The sequence below is a fragment of the Aulonocara stuartgranti genome, assembly GCF_965226115.1.
Source record: "Aulonocara stuartgranti genome assembly, chromosome: 13".
Lineage (NCBI taxonomy): Eukaryota > Metazoa > Chordata > Actinopteri > Cichliformes > Cichlidae > Aulonocara > Aulonocara stuartgranti.
In genome coordinates this window covers 6,639,323-6,661,585 of record NC_138949.1, presented here as the reverse complement: position 1 = coordinate 6,661,585, position 22,263 = coordinate 6,639,323, and the positions used below count along the sequence as shown (strand labels likewise).

General features: G+C 39.7%; 1 protein-coding gene across 4 annotated transcripts in view; it reads left to right on the top strand.

Annotated features, from left to right (window-relative positions):
- smap1 (small ArfGAP 1) overlaps positions 1 to 22,263 on the top strand; it is a 169,952-nt gene that overhangs the window by 136,710 nt on the left and 10,979 nt on the right. For all 4 annotated transcript variants that reach the window (XM_082557643.1, XM_082557642.1, XM_082557644.1 and 1 more), the window contains one exon: positions 14,939 to 15,131. In XM_082557643.1, the coding sequence (XP_082413769.1) occupies positions 14,939 to 15,131 (193 nt within the window). The remainder of the gene's footprint in view (positions 1 to 14,938; positions 15,132 to 22,263) is intronic.

The following is a 22,263-nucleotide window of genomic DNA, read 5'->3' as shown; positions in this document are numbered from 1 at the left end:
CTTTCAAGGGCTTTGAGTGTTGGATACTGGCTGTTTAAACCAACAGGCTGCTGTCCCATGGCCCTCTGCCTACGGCACTAGACTCTCTTTTTTGACTATTATTTCAACAGTTGTGTTTTGTTGTTGTAACAGTTTTCTGTTCAGAAGATGGATCTTTTATATATTAACATGTTTTTCATTGTTCTCTCTTCAGATTTAATTAAAACTTGGGGTTTTTTTCTACCAAGAAATGTTCTGTTTGTCTCAGACATGTTCACTGATGTTGTCTGCAACATTTAAAGAAAAATGCCGTTACCTCACAGTATGTGGGCAATAATTGAGTCTGCTTTTGGAGTGTGTCTCTCGGTTAGTCCTGAGATAGACTGGTGAATTGTCCGGGCTGTTCCCCTTCTCTTGTCCTTTGACAGCTTTGATTGGTTCCGGCCCAACCGTGACTTTAATGTAGCAGAAAGATGGACGGATGGAAGAAAGTAGGTCATCTGTGAGTGAAACAAGCAAATTCAAGAAGGAAAAATAAAATTGCTTAAGCTGGATGTGTCAACCTTCCGCCAGCACCACTCTATGTATCTGCAAATATTTAGGCAAATCAACAGAACAGTGAATAACACTGAGGCTATTGAATATTTTTCCCAATAAAATTTCCTCATAATATGCAAAGGCCTGAAAAGTAATTATATTCCTATTATAACCAATAGAAGACCAGCTGGTAATGTTTGAAATGGCAGTTAAAGTTGATGTGTATTTGCTGCTTTTATAGCTCAAGGCGCAGCTCATTTTGATGTTAATAGCTGAAACTAATGGTCTGCCTTAGTACAGTAATGACAGTTTTTGTTTTTCTCTGTTTGACCTTTGAGTTACTGTTGAAGTTTTACTAAAGGCACTGACTCACTGTAACACACGTCCAAAGATTCCCACTCCATTTGATATTATTTATATTGTGTTTCACTCTTTCCTTTGTTCACAGTTCAAGGTTACTTTATTTGTCACAGTACAACAGACGTGAAGCTTCTTGCACAACGTCTTAAAAAATGGTTCTCCTTGAAAAGTATAAAAGAGTAAAAGTAATAACAGAATAAATGAGAAAAGAAAAAAATGGAACAAAACAAACTTTTCTCACAGTCAGTAATTTCAGTGTGCTAACATGTGCTGTGAACATAAAGTGAATGTAATTCTTAAGTCATTGTTTAGGTGAGCTCACAGCAGCCTTTAAAGTGGTGATGGTCTTTGTGTGAAAACTGTTCAAAAGTCTAGCGGTGTGTTTTTTAATGTCCTGTATCGTCTGCCAGAGGACAGATATTCAAAGAGAGAGTGCGCAGGGTGTGATGACTTCTTTATGAAGTTTATTGCGTTGTTCCCAGTAAGGATGTTCCTGAAGCATCTAACAACTAAGACAGCGAGCAATTACCTGCCTGCACAGAGATTAGCTCTGCACAGACCCATTGAGTCAGGGTTGTGCATTTCTAGCTTGTGCTGACAGAAGGTTTCAAATTTGTGTGTGTGTGTGTGCGTTTCATAGAAGTTCAACCTCTTAATGGGGACATTAGGGGGAAGCGTGATTCTTAGGACTCTCAAGCCTAAAATTAGCTAGCTAACATAATATTAGCTTGTAACCAGCTGTTATTGCTTCACTGTCTTGTTGTCAGCTGTCCGGAGACAGCAAGTTCATCTGTCTGCTGACGATATGTAATTGCAACAATATCAGGAATAAATAAGCTTGAACAGAAGCCCTGAACAGAAGTCAGGGCTGCAGATCAGGAGAATATGTTTGAGTTGAGGAGGAAGATGAGCTGCAAATAAGGAGGAGAGAGAGCAGTGGTGGTGTAGGTGAAAGACTTGATGAGAAAGAGATGATGAAATATGTTAAATGGTCAAATATAGTTGGAACTTTTTGTGATCTTTAAATTTAAACTAACCTATGAAGCATAGTGTATGAATCAGAATCAGAATCAGAATACTTTATTGATCCCTGGGGGAAATTATTTTTTGTTACAGTGCTCCATTATAAACCAATTATAAACCATGTGGCGCCAGTCTGTAGCCACGTATATAAAATGATTAGGCAAAGAGTCTATTGTGTCTATTTTGGTCACTGTGGCAGTTTTGTGTTTTTAATAGATTAATTTTAAGTTTATGATAATGTATCGATTTGTTACTGTACCCATAAAATGCTTGTAAATAAAACACTCAAACTAACACTGACGCTTGAAAAATGGAAACATGGGTTATAGGGCTGGGCCATATCATACCTTTCACGGTAATACCGGTATAATGTTGGGCAACGATAAAATGAAATATTGCGATAGAATTTGGGTAAAACGCTCAGTGCCTTTGTTTTCATACGCACATGGCAAAAAAAGCATGGCAGCGACGGAGAATGAGGAGGGCGAAAGCGGATCGTTGAATGAAACGGAACTGGTTTGTAAAAATGCTGCAACTTCAGTGTGGAACTGGTTTAGCTTTCATCCCTCAGATACACAACAAAGCACTATTTTTGGTAGAGCATGCTAGTGGGCCGTCGTTATTACCGTGTTTTTTGGAAAATACGGCACACTTAAAATCAATCCTTTGACTTTTCTGAAAATCAACAGCGCCCCTTATAATCCCGTGTGCCTTGTGTATGAATTCTGGTTGTGTTTACTGACCTCGAAACGATTTTATGTACACAGCGCTCGAAAATTTGTCAAATGTTTTAGTACGACTTTGCTAAGCTACGAAGCCGCACCGCTTGATGGATTGTCGGAGCATTACGGCTATCGTAGGCAGCATATTTTTGGTCATATCGCCCTGCTCTAATGGGTTGGTTGAAGGGCTTGGTGATGATTGAGTCACGACGTTTGTTTCTTTGTCAGCGACAAATCTGCAAAACTAATGACCTACGAATGTTCCAGCCTCAAACAGAAACACATGGGATTTAGATGACCTTGTGACATTACCTGTTATTGCACACTTCTAGATCTATAATGAGTATATATATTATATTATATGCTTCCTCACTCACATCAGTCTTCTATAAACAGGTTCAGACTCCCGAGAGAAAACCCCACAAACCAACATGCAGCGCCACCTCTCACACGTCGGCTCATTTCCGTTCCTCTCCTATACATATGAGCCATACACACAATAACACAGTTTTCACAGTCAGTACACATCCCCTGATTTTTACACATGCACACAGACATACTGAGGAATGAATTTTGGATTCGGCAGGCGGATATTGCTTTACAGCTGTGATTAGTCGGCCCATGAAGAAAGAGGAAGCCGGCAGCCTGCTGATTTGGGCAGCTATTAACCGGCATCGGGGCGCGCTGGCCTATCTGTGCATATGTCAATTATAAAAATGCGATTACAGCCTTGTAGGAGGGGGAGGATTTGTGTTATCCGCAGCTTCTTGCGCTCGCTCTCCCTTTCACACAAACACACTTTCTCTCCTCGTCCTGTCCTCTGTCTCTCATTCACCTCTGCCTGAGTCTGAAAAATGCAGTTATGAGATATTTTTTACTTGGAAAACTCAAAGTAATGTGGTGGGGAGTGAAAGGGGGATAGAGCAAGGAGAGAAAAAGATTTCTCTGAGTTATTTTTGTTTCCCATTAAAACTGTTTTCCCCACATAATAGTAATAACATGAAAGTACCTAAAAGCTAAAATGTATTATAGTCTCTTGTAATTCTTGGAGTAAACAGTTTTCTCAGGCGAAATCAAACCACGTTTGCTTTGTTATCTTTGATTTTCTGAGTATAGCATCTCATAGAAATTCCACCTCTGAACTATGGCAGCTGAGCTCTGGCGGAGTGATGCGTTAAGCTCGGTCCAGGATCTGACTGCATAATGAGCTGCTTTCTTAATAAAACAGATATGGAAGGCACCCAAGTTGAAGCTGAAAAGCGGTGCATCGAGCCACCTGGGGGTGGCTCGATGCACCGGCGGCACCCTGCTCCAGGGCTGGGCCCCCATGCACCCACCCGCCCACAACCCCGGCAACACACCAACCAGGACCCAAGCGACCGAGGCCCGGTCCGGGTCCCAGCCCAGAGACGGAGCGCCCCCAGAACCTCACGCCCATCCCGGACCCACCCAGGGGCAGCCAGGCTACCAGGTCAGTAACCCACGTCCGTCAGCACAGACCCTCCCCTAGCCCCGCTGCACGCAGCCGCGAGGAAACAGTCACCTGAGAGCCAACAGAGCCCCTAACCGGACATGACCGCTACCCCGGGTTGAGCCCCCCAAGGAAGATGCCTCCGGGGAACCCCCCCGACGCCCTAAGCCTGTCCCTACCCCCACACCAATCACAACAGTGAAGGCGGGACCAAACTATGACCCCCCACCCCCACTAGGTGATGGAGCTGATCAAAGGAGCCCAGAGCAATTGATCTGATGTGGTGGCAGAGGCTGTATCAAGACTAATGTAATCTAATAGATAATTTCTATATTGGTTAGAATTAAGATTATTTTTATTTTTCCAGTTCATGAGGACTGTTTTCTTGGCTATGCATAGGGCAGTGAAAACCATATGGGCGATATTCTTTTCTGAAGTGACATTATCTAAGCTGCCCAACAAACACACTAAGGGGGAAGTTGGAATGTTACATTTCAGACACTTCGATAAGTCTTCACATATCTCGCGCCAAAACGTCTGAACTGGTGGACAGAACCAAAGAGCGTGGATATAATTGTCCGGTGAATTGGTTTGGCAGTGTGAGCAGTTGTTGGTAGACGTAAAGCCCATCTTGAACATCCGATGGCCTGTATAGTGCACTCTATGTAGTATTTTGTATTGAATTAATTGAAGACTGGGATTTCTAATTAGATGAAAGGTTTTTAAGCAAATCTGAGACCAGAAGTTTAGGTCTAAGTTAACTAATAAATCCGCTTCCCATTTTGCAATAGGAAGTGATATTGATTCATCTGTTTTAGAAAGCATTCTGTATATTTTGGATAGTAATTTGGGGGGTTTAAGAGTAAGAAATTGAACCACACTTGGTGTTGTTTGTAGTTCAACTTGACCCGGTTTAAATTTCTTTTTTACTATGGATTTAATTTGTTGATATTCTAAAAATCTTTTCTTGTTGATCCCATATTGTGTAACTAGTCCGTCAAATGAAATAAATTCTGTTCCTTCTAGTATATGTTCTAAATATTTGATTCCTTTACCACTCCAATCTGAAAAGTTTATCATATTATTGTTTTGTAATATGTCAGGGTTGTTCCAGATAGGTGTACGTTTGCATGGGATTAATGAAGACGCCGTCAATTTTAGAAACTCCCACCATGCTGTCAGAGAAGAGCTGATCTTCAGCCTTTAAAAGCACAGTTTAACTTTTATAGGGACAGTTATGTCCAGGTTTAAGAAAATCCACATATTTAGCCCTTTATTGTCATTGTGCATGTTCAACGGAAATTGTGGGTGCTGCACACCAACTGTGCAGGAATAAAATATAAAAAGTTGTCAGCAGGAATCAATAACAAACAAGAGAAGAGCCTGTTAAATAAAGTTACTGATGTTGATGAAGCAGGCAGGTTGTTTTGATTCAATTTCAATTCAATTTTATTTATGTAGCGCCAAATAACAACAACATTTCTAGCAACAGGTCCGTTTACAGCATCCTGCCATGCAATTAGGAACCCAACGTTAACGCTTATCAAGTGGAAAAAAGTTAGCATTCACCCTCCAGCTTAGATAATTTTAGCTTAGTGTTCAAAATAAAGCCAATCAGCTACTCTTGTAAAGCTTTGAATTGATGAGATTCTTGGCTAGTAACCTCTGCTGCCTTTAAACTGCAGAATTACTGCAGTGTAAGTCAGGAGGTCAAACATGGATGCGCTCTCCAGGAAAACATGGGCATTCAGTTAAGACCAAGGCTACTGAATTGGAACGAGGTAACAGAGGTTTATTATGAATATGTGTTGTTGCTCTTCAAAGGTAACAATAAAAGGCATTTTCATGCATTAAATTCCCATAATTCACTGCAAAAACATCACGTTCTCCTCTGTTTTCTTTGTATGAGGAAATGATTGCCATGACTCACTTAAAGCTATTCATACAGCCCATTAATGCTAAATGTGCATCAAAGTATGCGTCGCCTGAATATTTTTGTGACACCTCAACCAGATATGGAACATTGTTCAGTTCAGTTCAGTTCAGTTCATTTTTATTTCAAACATTTCAAACATGTGCCTTCACAATCATTACAAAATATCATTCCATTATTTGTTTGAAAAGGAGTAGGCTGAAGTATTTACTTATTTGTCCCTACCCCCTCAAGTTTTACCTCTCATTCATTTAATTTTTTTTTGTCTTAAATTAAACAAACAACATATGAAACATATAAACATATGAAGTAAAACAAAACATAACATACATAAATCAAAAACAAGAAATTAGCAAGCCCCACCACAGTATAGTTTCTTTCATATGAAAAATACAGAATGTGTATATTTGCAGATACACAAGTTATGGAAAAACAACAAACCAAAACAAAAAAACAACCAAAAAAGAACCGCAACACCATTACCAGCAACATTACCATCCTGGGTTAACCCCGTTTTCTTCATTCTTATACTTATTTAAAATTAGGTTTTTATATTTTACTTTAAACTGTTTTATGTTTTGACTGTCTTTTATTTCTTCTGTTAGACTGTTCCATAATTTAACTCCTGCAATTGAGATTGACATAGTTCTTAAAGTTGTTCTAGCACTTTGTATTTTTAAATTCCATTTCCCTCTTAAGTTATACCCACCTTCTCTTTCTATGAACAATTTACAGATTTCTTTGGGAAGCAATTTATTTCTTACTTTATACATTATTTGCGCTGTTTTAAGCTTCACCAAGTCTTGGAATTTAATAGCTTGCATTTTGACAAAGAGTGCATTTGTATGGTCCCTGTACCCTACATTATTTATTAATCTAATGGCCCTTTTCTGTATTATAGTTATTGTTTGTGTGTTACTTTTGTATGTGTTTCCCCAGACCTCTACACAGTAGCTCATATATGGCAGTAGTAAAGCACAGTATAAAATGTGCAGTGCTTTCTGATCCAACATATGCTTTGCTTTTCCCAGGACGGCAATGCCCCGTGCCAATTTCCCCCGAACATAAGTAATGTGTGGCTTCCAACAGAGCTTGTGGTCAATGATCACCCCAAGAAATTTTATTTCATTTACTCTTTCTAAATATACATTGTCAACACATATTTCTACTTCGATGTTTTTCTTTTGGTTTCCAAACAACATAAATTTGGTTTTATCGAGATTCAATGATAATTTATTTATATCAAACCACTTCTTTAATATCGTTAATTCCTGTGTGATCATCCCCAAAACCTGTGGCAACTCCACACCTGAACACAGTATATTTGTGTCATCTGCAAATATTACAAACTTTAAAATCTCCGATACTCTGCAGATATCATTTAAATACATAATAAACATTTTTGGACCCAGTACTGAACCTTGAGGTACTCCACAAGCTATATCCATCAAATTAGATTTATATTCATTTATTTGTACATATTGTTGCCTATTCCCTACATAGCTTTTTAACCATTCCAAAACCACTCCCCTAAACCCGTACTTTTCCAGTTTTTTTAATAGAATTTCATGATTAACAGTATCAAACGCCTTCTTTAGATCTAAGAAAACTCCGAGCGCATACCTCTTATTATCCATACATTCCGTTATCTTTTCCATTAAATCTATCAGTGCCAAAGCTGTTGATCTGTTGTTTCTGAACCCATACTGACTATCTGTCATTAATTCATATTTTTCCACAAAACTGTCAAATCTTTTTATGAAGAGTTTTTCCAGTATCTTAGAGAACTGGGAGAGTATTGACACTGGTCTATAGTTTGTAAAATGATGTCTTTCACCGGTTTTGTAAATGGGAATAACTTTAGCAACTTTCATTTTTTGTGGAAAAACTCCTTTTTGAAACGACAAGTTGAATATATATTTTAATGGTTTTACGATACCATCAATAACTGTCTTTACCGTTACCATATCAATATCATTCCAGTCTGTACTGGTTTTGTTCTTAAGTCCTCTAACCATGTCATAAATCTCTTTCTCTTCCACTGCTCTTAAAAACATTGAGCTACTATTCCTTTCAATATTTTCACCAGTGTCCCTTTCTATTCCATCAACCTTTATTTCTTCTGCCAGTTTTGGCCCTATGTTTACGAAGAATTCATTAAAGCCATTTACTATCTCCTCCATGTTATTAATACTTCTTGTCCCTTCTATAAAGTATCCAGGGTAATCATTATTCCTTGATTCATTTTTGATTATTCTGTTTAATACATTCCATATATCTCTTGTGTTATCTTTATTGTGTTCTAACCTTTTAATGTAATACTCTCTTTTACAGGATCTCATTATATTAGTTAATTTATTTTTGTAAGTTTTATACTTTATTTCAGTTTCTATTGTTCTCTTTTTTATGAATTCTCGATATAAGGTATTCTTTTTTTTGCTGGCATTTTGTAGTCCTTTTGTCATCCATGGTCTTCCTGCATAGTTGTGTTTCCTATTGATTTCAATTACTGGGCAGTTTTTATCAAGTAATGTGTTAAATGTTCTTAAAAATCCTTCGTAAGCTTTATTAACTTCTGTTTGTTCATATACAATATTCCAATCTTGCTTTAAAAGTTCATTTCTAAGACAATTTAAGGTCTTCTCTGTTCTTATTCTTTTGTAAATAATCTTATGTCCATCGTTGTTCACTTTATAATGGCAATTATACGATGCAAAGACTGGTAAATGGTCACTTATATCATTGATTAACAGCCCACTTTTTATCTTTCCTTCTATTATATTTGTAAATATATTATCTAATAGAGTTGCACAATGAGATGTTATTCTGGTCGGTCTTGTTATCAGTGGAAATAAACCGATGCTGTACATGGAATCAATAAATTCTTCTGTACTCTTATTATGATTTGGATTCAATAAGTCAATATTAAAGTCCCCACAAATAAACATTCTTTTCTGATTTATATTTGTAAATAAGTCCTCCATATTATCCTTAAATATCTCAATCTTAGATCCTGGTGTTCTATATATACAACTGACAATTAGGTTTTTCCTTTTTTCTATAATTATTTCCACTGATAAACATTCCATCACTCCATCAATAACAGTTGTCATTCTTCCCATTCTTTTGTACTTTAGGTTTTTATCAATGTAAAGTGCCACCCCACCTCCTTTCTTGTTGATCCTGTCTACATGAAGGAATTCATATCCATTTATTTTAAAGTCTTCTTCTTTTCCAGGAGTTATCCAGGTCTCCGATATGGCTATCACATTGAATGGCTGTTCAAACTGTGTTATGTAGTCTTTGATGGATTGAAAGTTTGCATATAAGCTTCGACTATTAAAGTGAACCATTGTTATACCCTGTTCTACCTTGAATTCCTTTTTAAGTTGCTCATTTGTATAATAATTGCATTCATTTGTCTTATTGTTAAAGAAATTACAATCAGGATCTATGTTGCTGTCATACATCAATGTCTTATTTTCAATATCTATATGAGTTGTTAGTTGAAAATTGTCAGACATCTGCGTTGGTTGTGCACTTGTGTTTGGTTTCTTTTTCTTTTTTTTTGTACCTGTTCATTTGAAGGACCAAAGTGTGAACATTGTGGCTTTAATGGGAACTTTGTGGGTTTCATGATTACATCCAAGGAAGAAATGGAGGTCTGGGTCTGAAGTAAATAACAGAAGGCAATGTAGTTGATTGCTGAGGAAGGGATGAAGTGCGAGACAGGAAAACGGATGAACTGCATTTTGTTGAGAGTACAACAAAGAGGGTGAGAAGGCAGAGAGCAGTGAGGTAATGAAGCAGTGACCAGCGATCTCGGTTTTTGCCTTTGTTTCGTTCTCTGCTTGTTTTTCTTTTCCTTTCTGGCACACTCGTAGGCTAATTCAGATTTACTCCAAGGCAAGCTTTGCTTTTGTTTTTAGTAAATTAACACACACACACACACACACACACACACACACACACACACACACACACACACAGCCTATTACGGTTTTAAAGCCACAGATGGTCTATCAGAGGGGAGTGTATGAGTATTTCAAGCAGTGATGGAAAACCATAGTGAGCACGAGTGTGTGTGTGTGTGTGTGTGTGTGTGTGTGTGTGTGTGTTTGGCTGTAGAGGTCTATGAATAGTGACAGTGAGGAAAAGGCTGTCAGAGCAGTAATTCAGAGCTCTGGCTGCTCTCATCAACACCAACATTGCAAAAAAAAAGGAAGAAAGAAAGAAAGGAGCCTTGTTGAAGAAGCTTTCTATTACACAATATGCTGCTAGGAGCCCTGCAGCACCTCACACACTATGAGCATGGTGTGTGTGTGTGTATTTGATGTATCTGCGTATGTAGAACTGCCACTGTGAACGACGATACACATGTGACATTTGCTGCATGAATTTCTTTTGCATTTAAAGAGAGCAAGAATGGTGCATCTCTTACATTGTGTGCCACCTGTCTAGCTTTGGCAAAAAAACCCTTCTGGACTGCTTTGCTGTTCTTTCAGTGCAAATAGAGCAAATTCTCCTGGAGTGTCTGGCAGTCACAGATGGTGGAACGAGTGAAAGGCCAGTGGAAGCTGTTTTGTTCTAAGCTAAAAGAGGCAGCAATTTAAAGAAACATCTTTGAGTTAAAGGATGCTCACTCTTATTTGCATCACCTCATCCCAAACACATCTCTTGACAGTAATATGATGTTTTGAAAGACTGCAACCTATCAGCCTGCCTGGGACTCTAATACATTTAAGGGAGTGGGTCTGTAAATATCAGCCATCTTTACTTCATCATTTAAGGCCATCTTCCCCTGCACGTCTGCATAGTGGCTGCTATTTTTGATCACTACGTGGAATTCTGTAGTTGTGCCTCTGTGGCACATGCCTGTTCTCCTCCACTGTTTCAAACTGTGTTAAACTGTGATCTGGCAAGTGTTCTAGGTGATAGGATTTTTTGAAAGTGCAGTGTTATTTGTACTGTACTGATTCATCACTGGCTTCTATTTGATGGTGTGTGCAGTTACACATGCAGACTGAGCAGCTTGGCATGTTTACATGCCTGTTGGCCAGATATAATTGCTAGATCCCGATGCACACTCCCTTTCCTGATCCTCATGATGAGTTTTCATTTGTTTTGTTTTGTTGTTGTTTTTTTATTCTAAAAGATATGTAATATTGTATAACAGATTAACCCTCCAGTTGTGTGCACCCACCCCTTACTTTAGTGTTCCGGTCACAAGTGACCATTCTCTTTTAACAACTCTTAAATTAACATTAGAAATATTTTTCACCACCAAATTCAGTTCAGTGATCATTCAGTGGGCCATTCAGGGGGTCAGAGGTCAAACCAACCCAGACATTCTGTCCATTAACAAGATGTTATTGTTATTGCAATACAGCCATTAGTAATGTCATTTGTCTTTGTGGTTCTAGTACCCTCTGGAAGTGATGGTGATGAAGAGAGAAATCACTTCCAAATAAAATACTCTAAAGAGGACACATTTCCAGCTCCATGTGTTTATTCTTGGAAATCGGGCTACTAGAGTAACCCTGTTTGTCTTGGTGCAGCTCCTCACGTCCTTTGTGTTAAGCAGGCAGTTTTAGTCCCTCTGCCTTCAGGCAACTTTCCTCTGATTGTCTGCTTCGCAAAAACAGGGGATTGGGAGGCTCGCAGCCAAAGAGATGTGATCATATTATTGTTCTGTTTTACTCACATAAGCGTGTGAAGCCTGAGCTCTTGGTTATGAGGGATTACTCGTGCATACGCTAATCTCATCCTCTGAAACTGTGGCCATGTTTAATATGTGCATCCACAATTTGCACAGGACCCTGACCTTAAAAGTACATTAGAAAAGGACTCCTTATTTGTTATTGTCAATAGGAATGATTACAGGAAACACACCCCGTTTCAGTATTTAAATTGCTTGTGAGTTTTAATTTTGACTTGATTATGCTAAAAACTTTTTTTTTTTAAATTGATGCATTTGAAAACTTTATGGTGGTCAGTCTACTGTCGTTGTGACTCCTAAAACAAATAGACAAATTGTCAGAAGGCGTTATTATAGCTCTGCATCAACAAGTAGACATCAGAAGCTAGTTACCCAATGTTAGTGCCAGCTTGGTAAAGCTCACCCCACCTGCCAGCTGCTTTAATTGGCTCACATCCCACATGCTCCACATGTTATAGCTCCCTTCCCAAATCATCCCAGATGATGGTCTTATCTCAGCGGTTCAGAGCCTGCAGACTCTGTCTGAGTCATGCCGTCGCTTCCATAGCACTTTCCCGAAGAAGGAAGCTGAATGGCTGACGATTACTGCAGCCTGGAGATTTTGAAGTCTATTAAATGTATTCTTTTTAACTTTGCAAAGAAACCCCAAAACGCTTAGCAGGAAACAGACTTAGCTTCCGTGACTGAGTTATGTTATATAGCTCGCTGACATGAGGTAGATCAGGTGTTCTCACCTTCCTTCATGCTAATGTTCTATGACTATTAATAGGAAGCTCCTCCTGCCCCCTTCAATACCTGACTCACCTTAACTGGCTTCACTTGAGAGAAAATGGACTGTGTGTGTGTGTGTGTGTGTGTGTGTGTGTGTGTGTGTGTGTTTATGTCTCTCGGTATGACTAGCCATCCATCTTACCTCCTCTGCTCTTGTTATTCCTCCATCCTCACCTGCCGCTTTTCATTTCAGCTCACCCGTGTTCACTTTGTTTTTCTCTCCTCTTTCCACCCCTACCTTTACTTTCACCTACACTGTTTTTGCTTTTCCCCTTCCTTCTTCCTATCTTGCTCCCCCTGCCCCACATTTTCTTCTCCATTCCCCCCTCCACCTCATCTCCGCCTTCCCTCCTCCAGTCGGATGAAGTCTGCAGGGAGAGACGGAGGAGCGCAGTGCTGCCTGCTAAGCAGCAGAGGACAACACATGTGCTTGCATTTCTGTGTGTGTGTGTTTTATGTGTTGTGTGTGGGTGGTGTGCAACTTTGTGTAATATATGATGTGTGCTTGTGACACTGACTGCAGCGTGCTTATTCACGGCTTGCAGGAGCTGCTGTTTATCACACTGTCTCTCCTTATCTTCTTCATGCTGTCTGTCGCCTTCCCCCTTTCTATTTTCAGTCTTTGTCCCATCTCTTCACATGTGTACACACACACACATTCCCACACACACCTGAGCAGAGCTTTTAAGCAGGTGTTGTTTTTTTGTCAGCTCCATCCATTAAACATAATGGGTGTGTGCATGAAAGCTGTTTTTGTTTTGTTTTTTTCTTAATAATGAAAAGGTGTATGTGAGCGGAACAGCGTGCGTGTGTCCTGTCTCCAACAGTTCACGTCTTCCTCTCTTTGCAGCGGCCTAATTAATGTCATCCGTCTCACTTACACTGACAATGCTCCTCTCTTCTCTCTCCTATGTTGTCTCCTCTGTTCTTTTCTCCCCTGTCTTGTCCTTTATTTAACTCTTGCTTTTCGGCCCTTTGTTTAGACCCTTTTTTTCTTCCATCTTCACATCAGTCTTTTTCCTGTCTTGGCCATCTTTTCTCTCTGTGGCACATTGAGTAGCCAAAGGTATGACTAAATATATTTCCAAGTCTGCTGTGTATTCAGTGACACAAACCTGTTGGATTTATTTTATAATTATGAGTACAAGCAAGAGAATATGTCCAAATCTGCGAAACACACAGTTTGACAGACAGAAAATGTTATATTCAGATTTTTTTAATTTGTTTTTTGTTTTGTTTATTCAGTAAAAGTTATTTTATGGCTGCTCATGTTTATTTGAGAACTTGCTCTCTTGTCTTCACTTCCTTCAGGTTCTGTCTTTCTAACCATTTCCTATTTTGTTGGCAATTAATTTGTGAAATGTGAGTAATTGGCATTTATGCAAAGCAGTTTAGCAACAGTGAAAAGAGCAGCAAAGCAGGCGACTCTCGGACTTACTAAAGTACTTTGACATGATATAAAATCTTATTCCTCTTTGTTTTGGCCTTGGCCCTTTTTCCCTTCCTTTAAGCCAAGTTTCTTCTGATTGGCTGCCCCTCATTAGCAGAGGATTTTACACAATAGTTGGGAAAGGCTTCTCTGCTCACGGCCAAGAGTAGAAAATATCGAATCCTGAGTTTTTGGCTCACAGGGATCACTTAGTGACTGGAAGTGGAAGTCACTGTGAAAAAAATAAAGCTCCACTCACACAAGGAATAAAGACTAGCTGGTAACTCCCAGAAAACTTAAAGTCACCATAGAAAAATGCATATTTCCCGACTGGTTAGCAAATGGTTGCTGAAGGTTGCCAGCAATCACTGGGTAAAATCTGTCAGGTTTAAAAACTCGTGAGTGCTTTGGATGCTGGTAGATTGCCCAGCTGCCCGTAGTTTGCATGGAAGATGTCGACTTGTCTGCAAAGACTTGCCAACACACAAGCGGCAGTAACCACGATGGAAAACTAAAAACGTTCTCCTTCAAATTAAAAGTTGTGCCTTCCTGCAGGTGCAGCTCTTAATATGAAGGCAAATATTCTCCCTTTGCTGTTTGTGTCACACTCGTAACACTTCCCCTACAGCTCAGAGAGTAAATGGCAAGTTGGCTGGTTGGTGTTGGTGGTGTTGTGTTTCTGCCAGTGTGACTGGGGTCTAACACAAACGTTGGCATTATCATCTGAAACTATGACCATGTTTATTCTCATGTACGTTAAAGATTAAAATAGGTAAGACAGAATAGGTGAGAAAACAAATCTAAGCTCCTCTGCCTTGTTTCTCTGGTCTGGTTCTTTCTGCTGATTAGGTGAGATTTACATTACATGTATATTTTTAGGGTATGGTGACAAGAGCAACTACATGATTGTAGTGTATGAGAAATAATCTGTCTGGATGAAAGTCTATATATTCATGACGCTTCTCTCCTTGCCCTGTGTCTTTCTGTCTGACAGTCTGGTTCCAGTATAACAACTCCACAGGTGGACCCCTCCACCTCCTCCTCTTCTTCCTCCTCTACCTCCACCACTACCACAGCGAAAGCAGAGGAGAAGAAGCTTTTATCTAAAGACTCGATCCTGTCCCTGTACGCAAGCAGCTCAGTGGGCAGTCAGCCACAAAGCCAGCAACAGCCTGCTCCAGGACAAGGTAACACACATGCTCTCATACAGCCAGCAGTTATTATTAACCCTTTGTTAATCAAGTCAAAGCAGCTTGGTCAATTGACTCAAACTCACATTTTCAATTCAAGCAGAGTCACTCAAGTTTGTAGGTCTTTTTAAAGGATACAGTTTGCAGGAGGTGTTTCTAAGACTGGTAGAGGGAAAAAATAAAGATTGACAGTTTGTTGCTAAGGAGTTGTGATTTCATGCCACTTTCTCTTTTGGGTCAGGCTCATGTGTTTACTGAGCTTGAGCGTCTTTTGTCAACTGAACTATACCGACACAAAAGCTTAAAAATTTGTTTAAAAAAATCACATTTATTATCGGTTTTATATTAGCCGTTCCACAAAAGATCGAGCATGGTGTTAGTTCAGACAGGAGACAAAGCTCAATCCTGGCAGAAAAGCTGATCTTCAATACTCCGCTGATATTCTCCCACTAGGGCTGCACATGTGCCAGCCACTTGGCAACCCACCTCAAATCAAGGCTCAATAAAGGTTCTGGCTTTCAGTTCTGTTCAGTGCTGGGGGGTCTTCCTGCTTCCAAATCTAAATTACAGCTGTAAAAACTTCAGTGGTCTTGGCTAAACTGTTTACAACTACACGCCGCACTCAAACATGGGGTTGGACGTTACCCACAAAGATGGTGTAGCAGTGAGCTTGGCATTGATTCTCGACCTCTTAATCTTCTCAAGAGCCGCCGAACAAAACTAATCCTCACTTTATTTTCGCTACTCTCTGCCCCCCTCTCACGGACAATAACCATATCCAACTTCTTAATAGCAATTAACTGGTCTGCATTGGTGCATCATATCTTTATTCTCTTCCCCCTCCTGCCCCCCCCCCCCCCCCCCTCTTTCTTAAATAAATAACTATCATATCTGATATCATATCTCACAGTACAATAATATTGAATGGGTTGCATTGTTGTATTTTGTCATGTTTCTCAGGTCTTTGTCTGAATTTCTACGAACATTATTGCTAAGGATTGTCTTATTGCATTGGAGTCACACTGGGTTAAATATGTACACTTGGGTTTTAAGGGGTATTTATTATTTTCTTATTTTTTTGGGGTTGTATGGAAGCCCCAAACGCAATTTCATTGTTCTTGACAATGACAATAAATAAATAAAAATGCTATTTAACTTCATTTAATTGCATGCATTGCATTGCACCATTGTTTCTGTGGCCATGAGCTGAAACCTACTCCCCAAGAAGGCCGGGAGGATTGAACGAGGACCCTTCTTGTTATGAGGTGACAGTCTGCACCTCTTCACCACTGTGCCGCCTCAAAACTCGAAATAAATTACACTTTTGTTTTGTGTTTGACCTATAAAGTGTCAAATTATTGCTAACATCTTCATCATATCAACGTTTTAAGAGGACTAAAAGGCTGATGATCCGTTTATAGCTTGGAAAATGATCCGCAAGTGGCTGGAAATCTGCAAATGAAGGCAGCAGTGTGTCTGCTTGTGCAAAGAGAACATTTTAGCCTGGCCAAAAGGCTGTGTTTATTTTTGGTCTACATTTCAGAGATGGAAAAAAGGAGACTGGTGGAAAACAACATAAACAAGTGGAGTTGTGGCTGACTTTGGAGAGCAGTCAGAGGCTGAGAGCTCACTCACACCCTGCTGACATTGTGTATGTGTGTGTTTGTCTGGTAAAGCTGATCTATTAATCAAGAGAATTCTTACTTGCTCATAGCCTGACACCTTTACAGATGCACACAAAATGAAAACTTATGGCATTAAGAGCTTTTGGACCTTGAGAACCTTTTGATACATTCTATAACTCTTAATGGAACGGCAGCTTTTTTTGTATCTTCACTCTGCAGAAACTAGAAAGTATCTTTTCTTTTTCTTTTTCTTTTTTTAGCTCCTGACACTGACTTCATCAGTACAATAATTTAATAATTAAGATCATGATTTGATCAGGTTAAACAAAAGATGCAAGATTTCGTAATCCTGGATGTTTGAAGTATTTTTTTGGAAGCTACAAAACAATTTATGGTACCCATACACGTTCCACAAAAACTTGCTGTACGTTACGCTTTTCTAAGCTTTGTTCTTATCTCTGGACACTCACATGAACCTTGTGACCTCTTTGGAGAATCACCCCCAGAATGGGAGCCTACATTTTTAATGATTACATGCTGCCACTGCAGAAAATAGTTACTGTTAAGGCAAGAGGTGTGGGAGCTGTTATCGTAGCAAAAGTACCGGCAAGTGCATTTGGAGAGTTGTGTAACTGTATCTTAATGTGTCTGTATGTAATCAGATCTGAAAATGTGTAAAGGAACCTTTAAATGCATTTTGAGCAATCTGATTACACACAGACACACTGAGATCCAGTTACACACTCAGCAGAAAATATTACTGCTACAGTAATAGCCCCACACAAAGAACCTCGGCAGTTACGATTTATATGCATTACTGGACTCGTGGATCAGAGGACTGAAATTCAATTTACATTCAATTCAATTATATTTATATAGTCCCATTTCACAACAGCAGTCATCTCAAAACACTATATGGTAAAGGCATCACAGTGTCAGAGAGAGAGCAATCAATGAAGTTCTCTCATTTGATTGCTAAAACAGAGACCTCCTGAATGAGGCTCGAACATCAGAACATTTAGAAGACAAGAGGGAAACAGACGAACAAAGAGCTTAAAAAATAAACAAGATTAGACGCAGATTGCGGGAGAAAGTAGACAGAAGTTACTGACATGTACTAGTGGCATGTAAAAGAGGAAATGGGAGAAGAAAACACTCAGTGGATCATAGGATCAAGGGAAGTCCCACAGCAGCCTTTCATTGAAGCAGAAAACTAGGGGATGGTTTTAATTAATCAAACTTAATCTTAAAGATTGATTAATAATTTTAAAAATGGATGGTGTTTGACTCTGAACCCAAACTGGAAGCTGTTCCAAGCCTGACAGCTGATGTCGCTGCCTCCCATTTTACTTTTAGAAACTTTAGGAAGTTGAAGTGCAGCTGAAGTGGGACGATCTATGAGATCTTTAAAATATCAAGTGGTGCAATGATTCAGAACTTTGTATGTGAAGAGAACCCCATGCTTTTTTTCCAAGACTAGAATTAGCTAGTGAAGCCAATGAACCTAATGTGGGAGTAATATGCACTTTTAAAGAAGCTTCTCGGATGAGAGGTGAAACATGTCCAAGGAAACGTAAAGAAGTCCAGAGCATGCAGCAGAAGGCCTGGGGCTGCTGCGTTTAGCCTGGCTGAATACAGCTGCCTGCTCAACCTGTAACTTAAACCGACACTCAAGGATGTTCTTAATGTAATTCATTTTTTTAATGTGCAAGCTGAAGGACATGTGTTCAAAAAGGACTTAAAGGTTCCTCGCAGTAGAAATGTCTTGTGAATGTAGCGCGTAAACAAACATTACACATACACGGCGTCTCGTAAGCTGGCAAAGACGTGCAGGTTATAAATACAAGGCTGCAGACTCAGACCTAGGTGTTTACACACAAACAGATGCACACCTAGGCAATGTTGTACACACACATGCATGTTAGAGGGAAGATGCATCATAAAAACGTAGGAGAGTAAAGATGAAAGGTCAGCGTGCTGAAAAGCAGGGACGTCTAGTTCACACTGCATTTACTAGGGTCCCAGTGCAGCAGTAAAAATAGCGAAGTGTCTGCAGGTTCGCTTTCATCTCACAGTTATTATGTGTAAAGACTGAAGTGTCAGGAGAGTGTGCATGAGCGCCTGTGCGAGGATGTATAGGTAGGCGGATGTTCACACATACATCATCCATCAGCCTGTGTGGGAAAGCATTAGTGCTGCATGTTTTCTGCTTGGTGGGAGAAAACAGGCAGCAGATTTTTACAGCAGGCACATGCATTGATTATAGTGTTCCATGTTTACACTGATGTATCAAGGATTAGGAATGGAATGAAGGGCTTTCTGCGTATTGTCCTCTCTGAATCCAAATAAATGCAGATTGAGATCAAAGCCAAAAGAACCTTGCCAGGCTAATGCTCAAAAATCAGACTTTCATCCTGCATGCACTGTATGTGTGCGCGGGACTGTGTGCACTTATCCATGCTGCAATGGAAAGGCTCTAAGTGCAGCCAACAATGAGGTGATCAGAATGTCAGAATATACAGAAGGCCAAAAAACATTGCTTCGTCAGTGATCTGTGGATTAGCTATTTGTCCATGGATCTGTACTGATTTTTTTGGCTTTATAACAGCTAAAGACTAAAACCTGTGGGGCATTATGACTTGTGCTAAAGAGGATATATTATAATATGAGAGGACAGTCTCTCATTTTGTACATGCACAGAGCAAAGCAGGGAAGCAGGCAAAAATAGTTTGTTTTTGCCTGCCTGATGGTATCAAGCTAACTCTGCAGATGTCCTTCTTCCCAACAACCTGTTCTGTTTCTTCTTGTGAGGTTATGAAGTAGAGCTGGGCGATAGAACGATAACGATATGTATCGCGATATAACTTTTACTCGATAGAGAAATTAAGCTATCGCGATAGACCTCGCCGCTCTTGTCCTCAAAAAAAAAAAAAAAAAAAAAAAGGTCAGCCAATCCAAATTAAGTAGCGCAGAGCCGAACCAATCACAGCCGCAGCGTCACGTCGCGTGACTTGTTACGTACAGCACAAGTGCCAAGCCGCACGTGTGTTTGTTTGGGAAGCAGCCAGCGGGTAATGGAGCCAGCGCGTAATGGAGGAAATGAGTGTGTCGACTAGAAAAATCAACCGAGCGTGACCGAAGAGAAAACAGATGATGGTTCCAATGCCGGAGAGATTGTCGAACAGAAGAGCCAAAGAAGGTCCGTAGTGTGAAGGTATTTCGGCTATTTCAAGTCTGACAAAAAACAGAGTAGCGTGCACTGTAAATTATGCCGAAAGCAAGTCTGGAAATACAATAAACCGGTGCATGCGTCACACTGCGCCACGTTATTGTTTCGGTGAAATTAACTTCTACAATACTGTTAATTGTACTCTCTGCAGTGTTTAAATGCTTACATATACACACAGTTACTGTCCCTCCACACATACGACTCGGTTCTGCTTCTATGCCCCAGCTTTGTTTACGTTTTCCCACCGAGGCTTCTAGACTTCTGATTGGCCAATATTTCTGCACGGTTAGGAATCTAGCGCCACCTGCTGCTTTGGCATGTTCATAGCAGCGTTTTCCTTCATTTCTGCCTTTATGTGTGGACGGGATTATTTTTTAAAACGAAAACGGAAAATCTCCGTTTTCAAAAATACCCGTGTACGTGTGGACGTAGCCTCAGTCTCTGACTGGAAGCGCTAATTCGTCATTCGGCTTTTGTCAGACTAAAGTAACTGTTAAAACTGTTTGAAAAGCTAAGCTATACAACAAGGAGAGATTGAGAATTTCCTTTTAGTTCTCAGTTTATTTGATATTGACAAAAGTTAGTCAGTTTTGTCTGTTCTTCTGTAAAACAAACTAAGATTTATTTTTAGAATTAATATTTTGTTTCTAAGTGGAATTGACAATTTAGTCTGTTTCGTTTGTTCTATTTTGAAACTTAAACGCTTTAGTGGCTGCCTTTTGTGTAGTTTGCAATATTTGCCTTTATTTATCTGAAAAAGTCTCATGTTCCTTATTATGTTGAACTTATTATGGGAAATAAATATTTAAATAAAAACAAGCTGCTGATTATTTCACATTTTACTTGTGAGCAACGGCACATTTAAATCTTACAAATATAGTTATTTGGCTTATATCGTGATAGATATCGTTATCGACTGAAATGAAAAAAACATATCGTGATATGAAAAAATCTCATATCGCCCAGCTCTATTATGAAGTGTTCCCATACCGGGTGAACTATGTAACTGGTAAGAGGTCAGGATCTCTTTTCCTGGAAAACATTCAGTGGAAGTCGCACAGGAAACTTGAGCCTCATCACCTGGTTTAAATGAGCTAACTGTGGATGTCATATCTTGTATCCAAGGATTGTTTCAGCCAAAAGTCCATTTGATACACATGAAAATTCCAACACCAGCCAAATCTCCGGTGAGGCCTGGGGGTCTCCTCTTCGTAGGACATGCCCAAAACATCTCACCTAGGAGACATAATCACTGTGGATCACCAGCAGCTCTACTTTTGAATGACCAAGCTACTCACCCTATCATGCATCAGACATTGGTTCAATCTGTCTGTCAATCTCCCACTCCACTCTTCCCTGACCAACTACAAGATCTACTTGGTAGTGCAAGATCCTGAGATACTTAAACTACTCCAATTGGGGCAGCAACTCAAAACCTGTAGTGTGCAATTCCCTGTTTTCTGGCAGAGAATCAAGGTGATTCTCTTTCCAGTTTCTTCACACCTGGCTGCAAACCATTCCAGTGCGAGGAACGGAACACAACCTAATGAAGGCAACAAAATAGAACATCATCTTTAAAAAGCAAAGATGAAATGTTGAAGCCACCAAAGTGTAGACGCTCCAACACCTGGCTACACCTAGATATTCTGTTCATAAAAACTATGAACAGAATCGGTGATTAAAGGCAGCCTTGGCAGAATCAAACACCCACTGTAAATGAGCCACATTAAATGCTGGCAATTTAGACTAGGCTCTTGCTGTGGTTGCACAGGTACCAAATTGCCATTTACAATGGACCAAATACCCCATTTTCCCAAAGAACCCCCCAATTGAAGCCTTTGAAGTAAACAAAACACATGTAGACCCGTACCGCATTATTCCTCCTGGATCTGAAGTTCAAGTAATGGAAGGATTCTCCATTCCAGTACTCTGGCATAGACTTTCCCAGGGAGATTAAAGAATGTGATCAACCTATAGTTGGAACATAACTTTCGGTCCCCAGTTTTGAGAAAGAGAGAGTCCAGCCCTGAGAAAGAGTCCAGCCACAGTAGGGAGGAAACTCATCTGCCGAACATGGTAGAACCAAGGTTCTATTTATTAATGATGTAAACGACAGAAGTAGAAGGATGAACTCATGAACTCAGATTGAGCCAAATGCTTCAAAACTGATTGGATACAGCTTCATAGCACAAATGGAAATTGTTTTTGTACTTGCACAGTAACCAGTTTGTGTGATTTCCCACCATACAGGCATACAGGACTTTATTCTATATAC